The 21,008-nt window shown below is 38.5% G+C and overlaps 1 protein-coding gene across 12 annotated transcripts in view; it reads right to left on the reverse strand.

Moving 5' to 3' along the window:
- CTBP1 (C-terminal binding protein 1) overlaps positions 1-21,008 on the reverse strand; it is a 237,823-nt gene that overhangs the window by 18,266 nt on the left and 198,549 nt on the right. For all 12 annotated transcript variants that reach the window (XM_071447420.1, XM_071447419.1, XM_071447416.1 and 9 more), the window contains 3 exons: positions 19,089-19,243; positions 9,192-9,336; positions 5,172-5,378 (listed from right to left, as the gene is read on the reverse strand). In XM_071447420.1, the coding sequence (XP_071303521.1) occupies positions 5,172-5,378; positions 9,192-9,336; positions 19,089-19,243 (507 nt within the window). The remainder of the gene's footprint in view (positions 1-5,171; positions 5,379-9,191; positions 9,337-19,088; positions 19,244-21,008) is intronic.

Here is a 21,008-nt window from a genome sequence, read left to right on the forward strand (position 1 = left end):
AGAAGTTTACAGACCAGATATTCACATTGGAATACTACAAATGTTGGATAAAGATGTTTCAAAAGCATCACTTGACACACCATAATAACAATGCCTAATTTGAAAAAAAAAACCCAAAAAAAGTCAACAAATTTTCCTTTGCAATGTCTAAGTTTGTTCAAAAAAGCATCAAATCAATCCAGGGAAATCCCATCTCTTTCCAATTGTGCTTGAAGGGATTTCCCTCTGATTTTCAGTTTCTCTTTGAATAAACTTCAGAAGGCACAGGAAGAAAGGTTTTTGCTGATCACTTAATGTGAACACAGCAATTCTGCAGTGCTTAGTGACAGATGTGCTTGGAATATTAAACAGTATATCAATCTGACAGGGGCTGTCTGCTTTTCTGTGGGGACACCAGGTTAGAATCTTCCTCAAAATCTTTCATTTCAACACTTGCCTGCATGTTACTTGTTTGCTTTCCAGGCTATTTTTATAAATTTGAATTAGAAAATTTTCAACACAAACACTGTATTGTTTCCAAATTTTGGCATGTTCACAGCTCAAGGGATCAGTCACACAACTGTAAATATTTTTCATTTTTTTTTAACAAAGCATATAACTGTTACTCCAGCTCCATTCATTTTCACATGCAACATGCTGTCATTTGTTCTTTTTTTTTTACAGTCTTTACAACACTAATACCTGAGGGGATTCACAACAGCAAAATCTCTTACAACAGCCTCTCCAGTTAAAGCTCCACTTCATTCACCCCACCCAGGCTAATAAACCAAAGCCTTCTTCAATGGGCACAGAAGTTTCCTTCAGAAACACTAGGGAATCACATCTCTATTTCTAATCAGAATTATCCTATTTACAAATATTTTATGGGATAGAATTCTTCTGCAATTGACAATTCATATTTAGTCTTGGTCATTAAACAAGTACACAACTGGACACAAGGAATTTGCCAATTTTTTTTTAAATTACTATCTAACATAGAGAACAACCACAAAACTATGACCTTTTTTCCTTTCCTGAAAACCTTCTATTATATAAGACTCTCCTGGGCACGAGGGGTGGTTCAAAACCTACCTCAACACACTGAGGACAATACAGCACACAAAGCATCCCACCTTTGGGACAACTCTATGTTATGAGCATATCAAATTGTTATGAATATTCAAGGCTGCTTTCAGGGAGGGCAAAATCTTAAGCTCAAAACCTTAATTTATTAGTTGGCAGTGTGAGAAGAATGCAGAAAATGAATGTTACATACAATTGTAAAAAAAGCAAAAAGCAACAAAAGCGTATTTTCAAGGAAATCAAAGTTCTAGCAAGGTCCATTCATCATTTCAGAAGATCTCCTGTTATAGCCTCATCCATTCAACTCCACCACAAGTCTCCCAACTCCCCTCAACCCAAACATCCCAATTTATAGGTGTGTCTGACCTTGGCCCTGCCAATGACCTGATCTGAGGTGACACTACAGCAGCTGCAGGTCAAGGACCCTGCTCAGCCCTTGGGCAATGCACACTCATCCTGTGCTGGTATTGCAAAGTTTTATTAAAAAAATGACCTTGATACCATGGAAATGATGATGATGACCTGCCTGAAGACTTCCATGGAAAGAAAAAGTGCTTTCACTTAGCAGCTCTTTCCTGCCTGTGCAACAGCAGTGGAGAATATGGGTAATTCTTCCTCCTTCTTGGAGAACTCTGAAATGGGGAGAGTGCTGTTCTGTCACATTTCCTGCTGAGCACATAAAGAGAGCCAGTAGGACTGCTAAGAGTAGATCATTTATTGCAGAGTAATACCACCCAACTCTTAAGCCTTATTTACTTATAACACAGGTTAGTAATTTGGCCAAGCATCTAGATAGGGCAGTGGGACTGTTGGGAGAATAGAGCATGTGAGGAAAGACAAATTGAGTGATGACATTCACTGTGCTGTGGAGACAAATTTATTTAAAAGAATTTCACCTTTCTTGGGTGAGGAAATGCATTAGTCATTAGTCATCAGCATTTCTCACTCAGATGGAAGGGAAAGGGAGTGCAACTTCACTGCTGTAAAATTATCATTAGAGCAGAACCAGGGCCAGATGTCTATTCATCCAAGTACTTACATGCTGCTGCTCATAAATATTCTTCCTTAAAAAAACCCACAAACCCCTATATTTCTAGATACAAGGTGAAAAGATAGCTTTTTTTTGTCTTTTTTAAATGCAGGACTTATTATCCACACTTGTGATGCAGCACTTAAAATGTAGGACACTGGACAGTAATAAAGATTAAAAGTGACAAAGACAGCTGTTAAATGATGTGATATTATTATTTATGTAAGGCTCAAAGAATCAGACACTTCACAAAGACAGAAAGAGGCACAGGCTGTGCCCTAAGGAGCTCAGGGGCTAACCAAACAACACAACAATGATGGATAGGCTCCAACAAGCACATGAAGGAGGCATTATGCTGTTGAGTCTCTGCTTATCTTCAAGCTCAATACAAGCAGAGGATGAGAGATGGGGTTAACTTTAAAGGAGGAACACAGAGTAATAGGATTAAGTAGGACAGACCAAGTGTCAAAGCAGGAATATGCATGAGAGGAGGGAAAGAGAGTGGGTGATGGAAAGAAGGCAAGTGAGTCACGAAACTTGGCTAGATGAGTGGATAAGGAAGTGAGTAGTGAAACTTTGGAGACACAGTCATTCCCTAGCACAGAGATAGGCAAGAGCTAGGGTGTTTCTCTTTGGCAAAGAGTAAAGCCCAGGAGCAGATGTTAAGAAGGTCTGCAGTTAGCTGTTGCAGCAGCAGTGATAAATTTAATCTACCCACTGCTGAAGAGACCACGAGTTTTAAGACAAGAACAGAGAAACACAGTTGTGGTTGAGAGGAGATGATCTCAGACACACATTGAGGACAAAGAACAGAAACTGAGACACGACACAGAAACAGAGGAAAGGGCTGAGCAACAGATGATGAGAACTGTTTATTTTGTGTGTAATACATCCACTTCACAGCATCTGGGTGGATCATCACTTCTGACACTGACATGTCTAAATCATAAACTGAGGCAAACTCTACATGTGGGGAGAGGCCACTAGTGAAGAAACACAACCTAAGGACAACAAGTCTTTAGTTGTATGGCATGTTTGAGTCTGAAACTCAGGACAGCTAACCTCTTGCAGTGATCTGTACTAGAAAAGGGTGCACATCACAGCCTAAGTGCCTGAAGTGCTCACACAGAAATTCTGGTACATCTTCTAAGTCTACATTTTTACTCTTCGTTAATACAAAGATTCAGAGGAGTTTGTTAGAACAGGTCTGACTCAAAGTGTTGTGCCTATTCACACACATGCACAAGAAGGAAGAGTGGAAGTTTTCAAAAGTGACTTTACAATTTAGTATTCTTTGAATATTCTATGGTAGGGAATAGATAGGAACAACACAAGGCTAGAGATGATGACTGGTCAAAAACTACAATAGAGGAGTGCCCTTAAAAATCAGCTTTTACTAGCCTTTTTAGTGTAACATGCACACAAAAGGCTTGCTTTTTAAAACTAAAACCAAAACCTAGCATTTTGTAAAGCTTTATACACACACTGGCAAACTGATTACCCATTTATTCCTCTATACTTTTCAGTCATTGAGAACAAAACCAGCAAAACTCACTTAAGGAAGTCAATGACGAAAGACTTTTTCTTTTTAATCTCAAGTCTGAATTTGTTCAGTAAAAACACCAAACTGAATGACAACAGCACAGATATCTCCAGCAAACGTGCACATTGCATGTGAGCCAAAGCTAAAGTTTCAAAAACCAGGTATGCATTTCCTTTCTGGAAACTATCTATGATTTAGGTACAGATGCTGTGACTGTGAGCACAATAATCATTGTGTGTTTTAATGAGATGCATTATTACATTAGTATAGATTTGAGAAAGCAGCTTCATGACTAACTTCTTAAAAATCATATTTTAAAGGCAATTCTTTGGTTGTGAAGATGGTTCTGGTGTACTGCACGCTCATTTAAATGAGCACTATGTAACACCAGGCTGCTTTCAGCTTCCAAAAGTAAGAGTTTGAGGCTGGAGTTACTTGACAGCAATGTGTAACTGGAGCAGTCATTTAAATATGATGCTTTGTTGTCAAAATCATATTACTAATTCCTGTGGATGAATAGCACAGCAATTACATCCACAGTCTATCAGATCTGTGTAGAGACAAGCACATGACTGAATAATTTTTATATAGAAACCGACTTGCTTGTTTTTCTTCTCTACTTCGGTAACAGACAGTAATTAATTCATCTCTAGCAAGCCTGTCCATCTGTTGGATGCTGAAAAACATTTAGGGTCACTCAGAGAGGTAAGTAGGTGATTTTATTAGGTCTGGAAACATTTCAAAATTTCTTGCATATATTCTTCCTCTCATTAGAGTTGAAATACAATTTCAGATCCAGCTCAATCAAATGCACACAGTAACTGCTCTGCAGGGTGTTACTGAAGCAAAGACTTTTTAGTTATGTAAAAAACTGAAAAAGGAATAAAAACCAAACAAAACCAGATATGAAAATGGATAAGGGATAAAACATACATGTAACAGGGCTGAAGTAGGAGGATTCTTGTCCTGGAAAAGGGAAGTGATGGTGTCTCCTCTTACAAGTAGGCAATATGGCAACAGAAACATGTTGTCATCTTATTGCAGGGGTTCATACTGTTGTCTCCTTATTACAAAAGTTCCACACCTTCCTGGTGTTTCTCATGGGCAGCTCCTCAGAACACTGACTCCTTCTTCTTCACAAAGCACCCAACTGACTCCAGTTCCCTTCTCACCCAGCCACCCCACTCTTTTATAGCACTCATTGGTTACAGCTGTGGCCTGTTAAAGTGAGCCCTGCTCCTAATCTTTGATAATTGGCCCAGCTGCGACTCCTTAGGGGTAAGATTACTTTCTACACTATCTTTATTTTCTTATATTCTATCCCCATACAAAAAAACCATACAGAAACTCAAAGAATTGAGAGAACATTAAAATAACTTTTCTGAAGAAAAGGGAGAACATTTGAGTTATATAATCTACAGGAATAAATGCTTGACATGGAGTGAACAAATGTTCCATTTTTACAGCTTCAATCTTCACTTTTTTTTTAAGCAATGGGCAGCAAAGAGCATGAAACCACATATGAGGACAACCTACCTAATCCAATAATGCCCAAGGTCTCCCCTCGGATGCGGGCAGCTCCCGAGGCCACCTCCCGGATCTGCTCCACGCTCTGGACCCTGGTGCCCTCGCGCAGGGCCTGGTGCAGCCAGGTGGTTCTCCTGTACAGGTTCAGGATGTGGCACATGGTGGAATCTGCCGTTTCCTCCACCGAGGCGGCTGGCACGTTACACACGGCGATCCCTGCGGGCAGCGGGAGAGGATGCCAGTTGCCAAACAATGCTCAGTTTTTCCATTTAACAGCAATACAGGAGCATGAGGTTTAAAGTCACACCTATTTCAACATGTCTTGCACAAATACTGAGTTTCTGACTGTAATGACGGGCAGAGTACCTGACATAATAGCTGACAACTATGTGCCAACTTATTTCTCTGATTTTTTATTACTAATTACCATGCTTTTATTTATTGCAAACTAAGGCACTGAACCACAGAAGGAAAGCATTGAAGATGTCACATGGTAAGCATTTTACATTTCCACTGAGCTTGGTGTTTTGAATAGCCTAGAGAAACCTGCCTTGCTCTCAACAGTGTGGTCAATGATCACAGTTTAGGTTTAATTGTGAGAATTAGCTTTCCACCACTGGACAAATAACCTCCCAAAAGCTATCTCTGCAAGTTTAAAAAAGGATAAAATCATTTCTAATGACAGCAACTCTTACAGAGCCTTCACAGGATGACTGTTAGTAATTCAGTATAGGTAATCATGATACAGGAAAGGACAATCTGTTACATGTTGCACAGGGGTTTTTAGAATTACAACAAACAACATCCCAGTCCTTTCCTGGTCCCCCCACACTAAAGGGAACCCATCTAATCATCAATAGGAAAATGCAAAATCTGCTTCTGCATGGCATGCAAAGGTAATGCCAAATAAGTCCATGTTCCTAACAGCTGAGAAGTCACCAGCTGAAACTAGCATAACATCAAACAGCCTAAATTGTTACAGCCACAGAAAACTGTGGAAGGTGGATTATTGATTCAGGACTCACAATAACCCTATTTTACTTCAAAAAGCAGATGAAGCAACAAGTGATTGTAATTACATGCAAGTTATCCCATTCTGCTTTTTACCTTCCAGTATTCAATAGACAGTAGTTAAGCAAAATGCTTGAAAAACTTTGTGTCCTTTTGCACTTGTCTCTCCTCAGTCTTTCCATGTACTGCATGTTCTCTCTCTAATCACCAGCTCCCACCAATGTTTGTGTCTCAGTTCTGCTGACTGAGACAACAAACAGCACACAGTATAATTTCATGGTGGAGAAGGAAAAAAAAGTGTTTTGTATCCTAAAAACACCCAAGAACTGTTTTTACTGTTTGGGATTTTACATAACTAGATATTCAGTAAGTCCTCAGCTAATACCAGAGTATCTCAGGAAGCAAAGAAGAAGAATAAACATTCTCTTCAAAACCAGCATCAACAGTAATATGACAAATAATAAGCTCATACTATATTTATCTATGTTTTACATTCAAATGTCTTTATTCTGCTGCCCAGTACTTTTTTACAGCTTTCTCTACATCACTGAAAACCTGCACAGGGAACTTAGAGAACTATTTTTCTTTCCTCTGCTGCAGAGATGAGCCTGTCTGCTGAGTCACTGCCCTTAAGACTTACAAGAAGATGTTCCAGCATCATTTGCTGGAATATTAATCTTAGCATCCTGCTAACATCAATGGTAGAAGGAAATTCACCATTTTTAAAATGGGGAAAAAAGCTTGACTGGGAGGGAGAGGTGAAAGACTGAAAAATAACATCCCTTTAAGTACCTCATATTAAACACTTACATTTGTTTATACAAAAAAAGTCTTTTTCATGGAGCAACAATGCAGGTTTTAGATGGCAACGTAAATTAAATAAATGTGTCTCCTAATAGCTGCCATCAACAAAATTATGCTTTATAAGGAGCTTAAAGAATTATATTATGTATTTGGGAAGAAGAGCAATATACCTTCTTCCCTAACAGGTTTCCTTAGGAAACTGAGGGAACAAAAGTCAGATAAATTCTCTCCTGAACAGCAGGAATTTATTTTTCTCAATTTTTCTTCAACTCTAAAAGCACTCATTTTTGAAAGGCAGAGACATAGCAAACCACAAAAAGCAGCAAGAGAGAGGCAAGGAAATGAAGAGATATTTCACATGGGAAAAGACAGCACACTCTCATCTCATATCCACTGATCAATGCTCCCTTCCCTTTCCTCCTGCTTTCAGTGATTTTGTGCACAGTTTCAATGCTGAAAATTGCAGGAGTTAACAGGCATTTCCTGGGCTCCCACTTCACTGGCATCCAGCTACAGTGCAGAAAAAGCATGTTTTATCCAGGAAACACATATTTTCATGCTTTGTAAGAAGATTAAAAGTGCTAATATAAAATAATGCTTAATAGGAAAAGCTGGTAACAACCCAATGTGCCAGCTCTGTGAAAAGTTGTAGTAACTGAAGAAGTTACTACAGAATTTCAGGAATATGTTGGACTCTGGTCTAAATCTACATTTCAAATGCAAATCAAAGCCTTTTATAAAGAGCAGATCACTCTCACATTACCTCCTTAAGATTTGCATTACTTACACCAGTTCAACAAATGGAAGGCTCTTTGTCTCAGTAATGTTTCATCCCAGCCATTTCTTAATATTACAATCAGAGATTTTACTGTAATCCCTCTACCATTTACTGGCTTTTGACAGAGTGGACAATAATATTTTGTAAATTAAATGATACACAAACAGGTTGGACCCTTAACTTTATAACTTAGTCTGATCACAAGACAGGAACTGAATGATGAGGAAGGTGGCCATTTAGCATTTCATATGAACAAGAATTTCCCAGATCTGCTGTGTACTCTAGCTTGAAGAATTATGTGGCTGCACATAGTTTGTAACTTGGGTTACAATCCAGCATAGAGACCTGCAGAAGAGACAGCCAGCAAACCTTCAAAGATCTTCCTCTTATCAGGGATTTTCTCCACAAACTGGGCTCCTGACTGGTCTAAGCCTTTGATCTGCACCTACATTTTGGCTTTTGATCTAGGATTTTACCCCAGGCCAATCTCTCCACACACACAGGTTTTCTGAGGCTCACAACACGTGTCTGACCGTGGCACCAGTTAAAGCAGGCAAAACACAGCCTTGCACACTTGCAGCCCTGACCTTTATAAAACTCAGCAAGGAGTGGTTAAGGCTCTGCCACCAATACAACAGCTGAGTTGTTTTTTTACCATTAGCTGATAAACAGACCACATTACAGCTCCTCACTACATCACTGGGGCTACTGCTAGGACTAAGCACTGCCACACTGAAATAAATGTTTCCAAGATCTTTCCAGAGCAGAATGGGAAACACGTTGGTCTCCACAATCTTGGAAGAGAAACAAAATCTTTACTCCAAGTGATAGGACCTGACCTTTAGATTGCAGGTAGGAGATAGTTTAAAATTAAAGTAAAAAAGCACAGATTAGATAGTTGCTTTTCTTACAGTCAAACATCAAGCACCATCTCTTCATAGTTCTAGTAGCTGAATTTATTCAGAAGCAAAAACCGATTCTCCTATAAAACTGGTATTTCTATTTTATGGACTGGTTTAGTACTAAGTCTCATGCATCATAAATAAGTCTCAGACAGTTGATAATGATCTCATTTTTTATTCAAACAGAAGTAGTATGCCACAGTGATGGAATTATATTTTGTAATTAGATTACAGCAGTAGTAGTTAAAATATACAATTGGGGTAAGAAAGAAAGAGATGAAAAATTATGGCCTTTCTCCTTGGGTTTATACTGAGCAGGCAGATTGTCATCCTGCCACAAAGCTGTTAATATTATCACTTAATTAACTAATGCTAGTATCTCCATAATGAGTTTTATACTCTGATGGGAAAATTATACAGCTTACATATGATGCTAGTATAAAATACACAGAAAACATTAATACAAAGATTTAGATGCTATCAGATTTCTAGAGGCAAGTACAAGATGCAAAATAAAGTCTGTAATAGCCATACCTAAATCTCCAGCAGATTTGATGTCAATATTATCAAAACCACTGCCAATTCGGACAATTATTCGAAGCGCTTTAAATTTCTCCAGGTCTTCACGAGTTAAAGTTATAGTGTGATACATCAGGGCACCCACTGCTTCATTTAGTACCTAGAAATAAAATGAAGAAAAAAAAGTTGGTTTTTTTTTTGCTTCCACAGAATCTCAGTTTGATCTCATACACATATTCTCAAGCATAAAAGACACTAAAAGCATTAAATACAGATTCGGGGGTTTTTTACAGGTTACTTTTCTAAATATCTCTTGGTAAGTCTTTTTCACCTGAAGTCTCCATTTTAGCATGATGGGATCAGCTTCAAAAGAACTGCATGATCTGTACTTTTGTTCTTAATAAGAGGGAAAGCTCTCCTCAATGCCCAGGAAATGCTCTGCAATACCAAGCCCAGTACGAGTGCCACTGGACTGCATCTGCACACACAGAGCAAACACTCCCCACAAACAGTGAGTATTTTATGCTTAGGCAGCTGACATTCAGCTTTGAATGGAGCAACAGAGCAGTATCTCTATACAGGCATTCACTGCCCTATTAAACCACTGGACAGAACAGAACAGAAAATATGAACAGAATATACCTGAACAGAAAATATTCAGTGATCACCAACTCCTTCAACAACAGAGACTGAAATTGGTCACTTCACACACAAAACCACAAGTGTTTGCCCCTCAGTTCACTGACACTGCAAATAAGCTCTCACTGACAGAAAACTGGATGTCACATAAATTGGTATTAACTGAGATGCTAAACTTGACATTATCCAGGAAAATCCAAAGCTTCTGAGAAATAAGAAATTGCATGAAAGTAAAAATGCTGCAGAAAAAAACCCCAAACTTATGAGAGCACCAAAAAAGCAAAAATAAAAGACAGTCAGAAGCCCCTGACAAATTAAATTATGTTAGAGTGCATCCAACCTACACAACAGCACTTAAAAGGAAGAGGTGTGTATAAGGAGAGGGAGAGGAGAAGGGGTGTGGAGAATGGAGCCAGACCTGCCCCAGCAGTTTTGAATTCTGCTACCAAACAGTGACACTGCACCCCACACAGCTGATATCAATTTATTTTTCAGACAGCTGAAAGTATTTTCCTCTTTATCTGCAAATTGCATGATTTTACTTCTTCAAAATACTTCCCTGTGCTTGCACCTTCAATGCTCTAGCTAATATCCTAATGGTTCTACAAGACACAAAACATGCACAAATCATTTCAGCAGCTAAGCCAGCTGTAATGACTTCAAGAGATTCCTATGACACACTTCACACAGAAGTTCTGCAGAGGCTCTAAATTTCTTGTTCAGACTTTTGAGTCTGGTACATGCACAGATTATGTCATCTGAATTATTTCTGCTCATATGAGCATTTCCTAGTGTAATGCAAGGTCAGTAAAAATCATCAACATACAAAATTTTTAAAAAAACCATTGCAGCAAATCAGTGTCTTGGACACAGAAGATTACAATTGCTGGAACCCAGGATCTGCACAGTGTTTAAAAATACATAAAGAAAAAAATAAAAGAAAATAAAATCAAACTCCATAAAAAATGAAAGAAAAGCACTTATTACTCAGTACTTCACAAAATTATTTATGTTATTTCAACATTGTTTCTGGACTGAGAACTTCAGTTCTAACTCGGATAAAGACCAGATTCCTTTGGGCAGAATTTGCATTTACTAGTAAGAACTGCAAAAAAATTACAAATTACACATCCTTCAAGAATGCAGCTACAACATAATTCAAAGACCAGCTGTAGGCTCAGATCTTATAAAATGATTACACACACACACAAAACTCCTTGATTTTAATGGTGCAAACAAGTCCTTTGGAGATTACATCCAGCAGCTCCCAATCAGAAAGACTGCACTCACCAGAATGTGTTACCTTGAGCTGTTACACAGGGCTAATAAAAACCCAACACAGGTTTTGGGTTTGCTTTTCCAGTACCATTACTGGAATGGCATGGACCAAGCCTGAGGTATCCCACACAAGAAACAGTCCCTCTTAGGATCAGAAAGCCCACCTAAAATGCCCTTAGGTTATTTCTGCTCCCATTAGAGGCTGAAATAAAATTGTTCAAGGATCTCCCAACCTCAGTGATGTGGAAATTTCTTCAAATTCAGTTGCAGCACTTGTTGCTTCAAGCCTCAAGGTCAAGTTATGATATCCTGGCTATCTCCACCAAGCCATGTCCCCTACTCTGTGCTGTATCACTCATTTTCCCCCACCCCTCCCAAGGGTTGTTCTGGATGCCTGTGCTGCAGGAGGAACCATCATCTGTGCAGCTGCCAGATAAGCAGAAACTGAAGCTCAGAAGTTGCAAGGACACACCCCTAAGGCTCTGTGACAGCCAGAGCCTCTCCCAGACTGCAAAAGGCCCATGGTGGGTGCATTTTGGGGATACAGATCTGCCACTGCCTGAAGGACTTCATCCAGCAGGGGTTAAAGCACAGCTGAACTGGCTCAGACATCTGTGTTTTAGTATCAGTGATTCACTTTGGGAAGCAGATTTTCATTTCATAACCATGCATATTTTATTAACTCAGCCAGTCTAGACTGGCATTTGGACTCTAAGAGCACTGGTGTGGGCCCATTATGACACATTTTTTGGGTCCATCTAGGTTATGGCTTGGCACTAGGAGGAGACAGAAAAGTACTGGAAAGCTTGGGAATGTGTTCAATAAAAGGGAAAATATTTCCTAGCTATAGCTTAATGCTGACACTAGCCATTTCCACAGGCAGTTATTTACCCATCACATGGGATATGGAACAAGCAAATGCAAGTGACAAATCTCTTAGAATTTCTTTTTAGTGACTGAGCCTCTCCTAGGATTATGGGCTAGTTAGCAAGGAAATCCACTGCTAAAAATGTAATACCCTGCAAGTGTGTTTTATCACATAATTTGATAATTTAATTATGTTACTGCTTTTTGCTACTGGACATGTGATAGAAATATGCCAAAAAGGCATAAAATAATAGGAGAAAATCTGAAGTTAGAAACATCCAGCACTGGTGAATGTTAATAATGCCACTTAGATTTAAAAAAAAACAGTAAAAGTTTCTGTATTTTGGAATTATTTGCATAAATTATATTCTCAGTCATTACATACATTAAATGCAGACAAGGAAGCCTGACAAGTCTTTCAATGAGTAAAATATAACCCAGGAAACTGATATCCAGCATAAATATCAACAATTCCAGACAATGAAATGATCTTTAGAAAAAAAATAACTGTGCATAGAAGCAATTCACTGATGACTTAACAAAGGGGATGGATGCATTGAGAAAATCAGGGAGAATATGTGATTTTTCTCCATCATTTTCCATAATGAACATAATTTTTAACAAATTCAAGAACAATTCTATTACAAGAAGATCAAACTTGTGAGTGAGATAGCAGGCAAGGCAGAAATTCCAGACCAGCCTGAGTATGTGGCAGACAGACCATGCTCTTTGATGATTTCTTGCAAGGAAAGGCAATGGAAAAACCTGACAGAAAATGAGCAGAGTCAGCTGTGCCCCTCCAACAGCCATTCCTGCTCCCATCCCACTGCAACTGTGCCCTCTGGGAAGAGAGGATCCGAGGCAAAAGCTGAAACAGGGGACATGAATTGTGTTCCTTCTGTTACCAAATTATTATGGAGCTCACCTGCCTGATTTCTGTGCCTTCAGACTTCCTTCCAGCTGAAGCTAGAGCTCACTGTTCAAGTCTTTTCCATTCCCTATTCCATGAGCTGACAGCTTTTCCCATCACAGCAGCCTGGACAGGTCTTTCTGCTGTTCTTCATGCTCAAAAGGACTACTCTGCTTTCACAACATGCCAGGTCACCAAGGCTCTCAGGGAACACAGGACACAGTAGTAGGAGACATTTCTTTTTCCAAGAATTCAACAAATCCTGAGTACTGATTATCCAAGGTTCAAGTCCTTCTAAATGTTTTCCCCATCTACATTTTTTCCCTCCTTCTTTCAGTACCACACTATTTTAACCATCATGCTGAACATCAGAAAGTCACCACTGTGACACACACATCTCATTACTTGGGGAAGAACTCTGAGCATCTTGCTTACTTTTACAAAAACATTAACATGCTAAGAACTAAACAGCAAAGCCTTCTCTTCTTGGAGCATCTCAAGACACTTCTAGATTTGACTATGAGAGGCTGATCCCAGACACTCATGGATCAAATCCAGAGCATAGAAACATAACACAGTACATGAAATGCCAAAATACTTTAGTGCAGAGGAAAAAAAACCCTATAAGTTACAAGATGAATATGACAAACTCTTCATCTTAAAAACAAAAATCATCACTAGAAAGTGCTGTATTTAATCCAGTTCTAGAAATTACAAAGTGTTGCATTTCTTGGACTTGAAATTTCATGTGTCATCTCTAAAAAAATTATGTTCCAGTGTCACCAACAGACTTGAAATATTTTGCACATTTGGGTGGAACAAATGTACTTTACCAAAACGGAGTAAGCCTTGCCTTATTTAACTTGCAAAAAGCAGCTGCATGTTGAATTTGTAACCAATAGTCTGTCACATGGGGAAGGCTGCAGAGACTCAGAGCTACTCTCAAATCCTCCCTACAGCACTGCAAAGGATCCATGTGAAACCAGCACCATTAAAACTAAAAGGAAAAGCCAGTGTGCTCAAGTGGTGTTTAGTGGCTCTCCAAAGCTCTGTTATATTGTATTACTTTTTACAAGTTCTTGCTTCTCTTTACAAGCTCTCAGCTCCCTGTTAGGTTCCCATGATCCATGGTGCTGTCAGTAACCCACTTGTTTCATATAAACTTTACTCAGCCAGGATACTCTCTAGTGAGGACCCTAAACATTAATACTTGAGTTTATACTGTCCATAAATACAAGTATAAATATTTTACACAAACATAAACAAAACTTACTTGCAGGCTCCTGAAAACACACTCTCTAAAAGCCTATATATCCATACAATACATAAACTACATATATATATATGCATGTGACATATATATATATGATAGTGTATTTCTAGTCTTCTAAAAATTAACATTAAAAATATATATACATACAAATACATACACACAACTGCATAAATAACCTGTATAGTCTACCCACAACTTCCTTTTAAATACTATATAGAAGCCAGTCTTTCCAAGCCAGGATTTACTGACCATTACATGCATCTTTAATGACAGAAGTCAATTTGAGAATATACACTCTGAAAACATTTTTACTGCATAAAAGGCTTCAATGAAAAATCTTTAACAGGAGTTCTGTGCTAGTTTGTCTATTAATAGGGCTGAATTGTGTCTATTCATAAGGCTGAATTCAGGTCAAGTCTATCAGACACTACAATGGATTGAACATCTATACCAAAGGATATTATGGAGTTATGGAAGCCACTGGTGACAACTCAACCCAGTTTTTTCCCAAGTCTTTCATAAGGAGTCTGATCCAAAGCTCATTTGGTTTCAGGACATTTACAAGGTTTTGGATCAGCTCTGAGGTGACAACTTACTCCTAACCAGACCTTATTGTTTAGAACAAGGCTGCTTCCTTTCAATCTGTGTTCTTTGAGAATTTAAATCTGATGGAAAACTAAAATGCTTCATCTGCATCATGAATATAAACAGCACTGATGGTATAAACACAAGCTTTACTGCTAAACAAAGAATTGGAAGCTTGAAAAATTATCTCAGTTAACCATTGCTGTAACAGGGACAAATCAAAGAGCTGAACAACAGCACCATCCTGGATTTGTCTGTATCAGTTTCAAAACATTTGTCACTTTTCACCTCCTCTTTGAAATGGTCTTTGATAAAACCGCCATCACTAGAATTGTTTCTATATTTAATTCCTATGTCAAAGTGTCACTGAAAAATTTCAAGTTCTCTTAAACAGGAAGTTCAGATTGAAAGTTTTTTAAACTTAGAACTACAAATATGGAAATGCAGTATCCTTTTGAAAAATATTCCATGTTGGGCTCAGAAAACAGAAGTCAAAGGATCTGACACATTCTACCCCAATCTCTTCTAAGGCTGGGGCACAGGTTTACCCAACAGACTGTTCCAAGGACAAGTCACTGCTTTCATCAATGTTCTGGTCAACTGTGTAAATGCTTGAAGCTGTAAACCCAGTCAACCACACAGTTTTTTCTTCTACCTGATTTGCAACAAGATGTAGGAAAGTACATAATTACAGAAAAAAAGAGAATGAAAGAACGTACTCAGCCTAAAATAAACTCTTGACTTCTTTCCAGCCTGTACATTTTGTTTTAAAGACCATTCCTAATCAGTTGTGTTTCCTGTCTTTTCATCTGGTTTTGCAAGAATCACTATTTTCTCTCTCCTTGGTTGAGATGCCTGTTACCAGTCCTTGCACATTGTTTACATCTATTCCTCTTGATCTACACAGCACTTCCATGTTGCAGAACACACAGCAAAGGTCAGGAAGCCCAAAAAGCAAAGAACATGAACTCAAAAAAATCTTGGGCAACACAAAGAGCTCAAGGGTATGCTTGAGTCTGTTATGTCTTTAAAGGTACAGAAGTGGAAAAGAGCAGCAGTATTGCAGGAATCAGAGTGCTGGGTAGGCTGCCAAGGAGCCAGGAAAAGCAGCAAACTGTGAATGGCACTGAAACGAAGAGGGATTGGGTAAAAGAGGCAAACAGACAACGGAGCATGAGATAGTGAAAAAAGAAAGTTGACCTGGAATGAGGATGGAAGCAAGCTAAGTGTTTTTAAATAATTTTTTTGGATGAACAACTGCATTTTTGGCAGAACAAACCAAAACACTGTGTACACTTGGAAGCAGTCTTAGATAGTTACTGAGAGAACTTATTTACACATCATTAATTGTAAAATAAAAGCCAATTTAACAGCAGTGAGTAACTTTTATAGACAGCAAAGCAATCTCCAGTAAGAAATTTGAACACTGAAATCTTAAATATTTTTACCCTAAATGACAGAAGTTTTCTGACAGGATGCAATGAACCGAACTCCCAGTTTTGCCATGATAAGAGTTTGACAAACGTAATACTCAACTTCACACAGCCACATGCAACATCTACAATAAAACAGAACTTAGAGGTTAAGGGATAACAACATCTATTGCAGCCCTGCAGACTGGCTCAAAAATAAACTGCTTTTTCTAGGCAGAATGGGAAACAAGGAGACAAACCAAAACACAGTCAAACCTTACACGAGTAAATTTCTGAAGAAGGATAATAAATGACCCTAACTACAAAGTTATTTCAAAATCTTGGGTCACTCTCAGTAAATGTCAGAATTCATTTAAGCACTGGCAGCCTGATTTTCCAGAAGGAGGGAAATTTATCTCCACCATCCAAGTTGCTTTCCAAAGCAGTGGAATGGGGAACAAATGCTTTGACCTGAGATGAAGCACAGTTCTACCAGATGTTAGTTCTTATTTGCAACTTTACAACTTGTTACTTATTTTCCACAGTTTAATCTCCTCAACCATAAGAAGTGATTGGTAAATGAACTCTTGGCAGAACGGAGTTGCTACAGAACTGCAACTCAGTTACCCAGCTGGAGAAAACCTTCTTGAATGAGCACACACAGAAAGGTATTTGCCAAAATCCTGCTCCTGACCCTGCACACAAATGGCATTCAAATCCTTGCTTCTTTTCCACCTTTCTTTTTATGTTAAAATCTCTCAGCCTGCTTGCTCCTCTATGAAAAACTACCTAGCTTGTAGAATCAAACTTTGCTGTGTCACAAGCTATAAATTCTCCTTTCTACTCTATTTTCTCGAAAAACTGAAAACACAGTATTTTAAAGTATGAAAACAAAGTATTTTAAAAATGTCCCTGAAACTCTCCTGACCAGCAGAAATCCCTTCTGCAGCTTCCAAAATGTTAATTTCTCAAACTCTGACTCCTCAGACCTCTGTGACCAAGGCTCCACAAGTGTGCAAGCTGAGTTAATATGGGTTCCTGCTTTCCCAGAGATCCTTCTCATGTCTTTCACCCCTTTCCTCCCCAGCTGATTCTTGGTTCACGCCTCTCCCCCTGCCCCATTACAGTCACCCACCTAAGAGTAGCAAACAATGTCAATCACCCTTCTTACCCCAGCCTAAACTTCCCAGCCTCTGGCTTGCTCCCTGCAACTTCACATTAAATGTTTCAGTATCTGCTAGCCTATGGATTCAGTAACTCTTCTAACTATCTATTATCAAAATCTGTATTTTAAATAACAGGGCAACATCATTTAGTATGGCCACAATTGTGCATTCAGAAATACATGAACAGTTTTAATCTTGCTTTAAATATGCAACTCTTAATTTTAAAACCTTTGTGAAAACAATTTTGAATTTAGCAAAGCACCATTCCCAAATAATGTATTGTGCAAACAGTACTAAAATATAAATATTCCTCTAAAGATAGGTGAAAAGTAGTGATTTTCCACTGCAGATGAACAGTGAACACTTTTCACACATAAGTGAACAGTGCTTAACACTCCATAAAGCTGCTCTTTGAGCTTATGTTAAAGGAAAATCATACAACAGTATGATAAGGAATTCTGGTATGTGACTTTTGTTTTAGAAATTTATTACCTTGCAGGTCCAAATGTTTTAGGACTGTCTCATCCTTTAGGCAAGTGAAAATCTGTATTATGGCACTGCACTGATAGGTACTGAAAATATATTTTCCTGATGTATTACTGAGATCATTGAGAATTAATTATTTTTGTATAATAAAAGCAAAAGATGCAAGCTTTAGTATAATCCCCTCAATACAGCAGTTTGTGAAGATTAGCAACAATTACCTATGTCACTCATCAGTTATTCAAATACTTTTCCAAACCTGCAATTTGAGAAAGACACACTCAACTTCAAGATCTGAAAAGTTAATTTATTACACACCACTGCTAACAGAAAATACCCATTGTTTTTTTGCAAGGCATTCATGGCACACAGGAATTCCCTAGTCTTGATGCACCAGAAGTAAATGATGCTGATTTTAGTAAAAAAACCATAAACCTATACAGGTGGTGGAGCAGCCAATGCTATAGTGTTCACCCCAAGAGCAGACTGCTCTTATCTACTAATAGAACAGCATTTATGTTACTTATTCTTCATGTGTCATTTAGTTCTTGTAAATGGAATCCATGTATTAACTCCTAACAGTGGTGTGAGAGAGATAAACAGTAAAACAAAAGCAACTTCTCAACATGATTAAAAGGAAATACACAGAAAAAAGGCATTCTATCACATTTTAATTCTTGATATATAATAAAATAAAAAGGAATTGGGAAAAAAAAGCTTGAGTTTCCTCTAAATTAAAAAAAAAGTGTATTTTCTTTGAACCGTATAAATTAAGTTTTATTATATTAAAAATCTCAGCAATTATCTCTGCAGATCTATTATGAATGAAGACTGAGAAGTTTTCAATTCCTTGCGTGTGTCCTCAAGTTAGGTCAACGTTCACCACATTTTCCATGCAAATTTTGGGTTAGTATTTGTTTTGAAACTCCTTTCCAGTGACATTTCTCAGTGCACAAGGCTGCCTAACCCAACCTGCACAATTCCCTGGCCAAACAAAGAGATCAGAAAGTTACCCACACACACAATCCAATACCTGTGGTCTGTCTTTCCAGGAAAAGGCTGAGCAACAGAAATGTTTCCAAGGAGCATTTCAAGATATCATGTAGTAGTATTTTGCCCAGAAGTAACTCTGTCCATGAATCTTAATTCAGTAGGGAAGCAGAGGGACAACATCCAATGCACTAAAGCACAGCTCAGCACAGACACTGCACTAACACGTTACAGCTGACACAACACTGTTCTCAGTCATTAAAACATTGCATTTCCTAAAACCCCTCAGCTGTCCCTCTTCAACATTACCTTTTCATGAATTTCTTGTGTAGACTGAGCATCACAAAATGCCACTGTGGCTACATCCTTCAGAATAGGCATTTCTACTGTACAGTCCCTGCCATCCAGCAACGCTACCAAAGGGCGCGGGTGCATGGGCCCATTCATGATCGGAGGTCGAATGCCTGCAGAGAAACAGAGAAATCTCGTTATTCAGGCCATGCAAATGGCATTAAAAATAGGTTATAGCTAGTCTGGTTTATTCTGATGGCAGAAAAAGATTTCAAGGACTGAAGCTAATAAAACAGGAACAAGTTTATACTCGGCTGCCAACCAAGCACAGAAGACCTTATGAAGAAATTCCATGGAGGTTCAGAAGGCTGAACTCTGAAAGATGGATAAAAGCACTGAGGGAATAGTATACTTGTTTTTTAAAGATACATCTCACTGCACTACTAAGTGTCTGTGCAACCTTGTTCAACCTTTAGGTTTTGACTGGATTCCACACCTTTGTGAGCTCTAGAAAGAGTGAGAAATATCTTGCCCAGGCTTGCAAGAAGAGTGGAGCTTATGGAATATAATAAGCAACTCAGTGAGGATTTGAGTATTCAATTTACATATATAATGATGATTCTGCTGAGACTAAAATTTAACTTTAAAAAGCCTACAACAGCAAAATTTTCCATTTACTGAGGATCCAGTGTCAAGTTTACAGGCAAATTGCTGATTTATGTAGGTCTGCTAAGACTTAAAAAATTTTACCAAACAGTTCTATATAGCTTAGTCAAACACGTCATACTTAATCCACCACTGAAAACTCTTACAAAACAGGAAAAAAATGTCCCTCCCTAAATCAATGACACACTCTGAACACTGTGGAGTGACAAAGAAATTCATGTCAAGTATCTGGGAGAAGGAAAATCAGTCCAAACTGAAGACTTAATTTACATCCTCCTTACAGAGTCTGGAAATGAAAAATAATCCCTAAGATATTTAGAGAGCATCTCTTTAACAATACAGATGCTATAAATACACAGAAGTACTCAAGGGAATGATATTAAACCATTGCATTTACTGAAATAGTTAAGCATGGGTGGGAAAAAAGACTTCCTGAAGAAATAATGAAAAACAAAACGAAGAATAAACTACATTTTTTTCCTCTTTTAAAATAAGAAGTTTTAAGCACTGCAAAGTGAATCAGGCTAGATATTTCTTGTATACAAATTTCAACAGATATTTTTGTTGCAGTGTCAATTTTAAAACATTGCTTATTTTCTTGTTAATCCAAGTTGGTCCAACAGCAATGCAAATGCCTAAGGGGCCCCAGTTAACTTCTACAAGCAATCCCTGCATCTTAAGTCCCAGCCTGTGTCAGAAAGCAAGTTCTGAAGGACTGGTATCTGCATTTCAAGTGGATGGAAAATCAGTAGAATCCCAGCTATACAAGTATCTGATGAAGGAAACCAGCTGCTGGGAAGAGAGATTTTCACAAGTCAACAAAACCAGCATAAAACCTCCCCTTGGGACCAGCCTGAGGTCTGGGGCTGAAGGACATCTCCAGGGACTGCTGCCCTCACAGTCCCTCTCACTGGCCTTGCCTGAACCCAGCAATTCCATGTCCACTCCTACCCCACTCAGCACAGCCCAGTACCACTACCATCTGGCATTTCAATTCTTCACCTAGTCAAACAGTTTTTATACCTGAAGACATGAGAAAAGCAGTCACTACATTTGGTTCTTTTCTGTTCTAGTTCCAGCACCTCCCCACACCTCATGATACCATGGATTGACTGACTCTGCAGTACTCTCCCGATTTTTCAGATGGGAAAAAACACCCACCAGCAAAGTTTGTTGTGGAAATTACACTGTTGCAAAAACACCCCCTCCTAACTGGTACTATGACAGACAAGCTTAGAAATGCTTCTGGTACACATTATTTCAGTAATATTC

The sequence above is a fragment of the Agelaius tricolor genome, unplaced genomic scaffold (genome assembly GCF_023055355.1).
Source record: "Agelaius tricolor isolate 1412-34295 unplaced genomic scaffold, bAgeTri1.0.p SCAF_24, whole genome shotgun sequence".
In the NCBI taxonomy this organism is placed as follows: Eukaryota; Metazoa; Chordata; class Aves; order Passeriformes; family Icteridae; genus Agelaius; species Agelaius tricolor.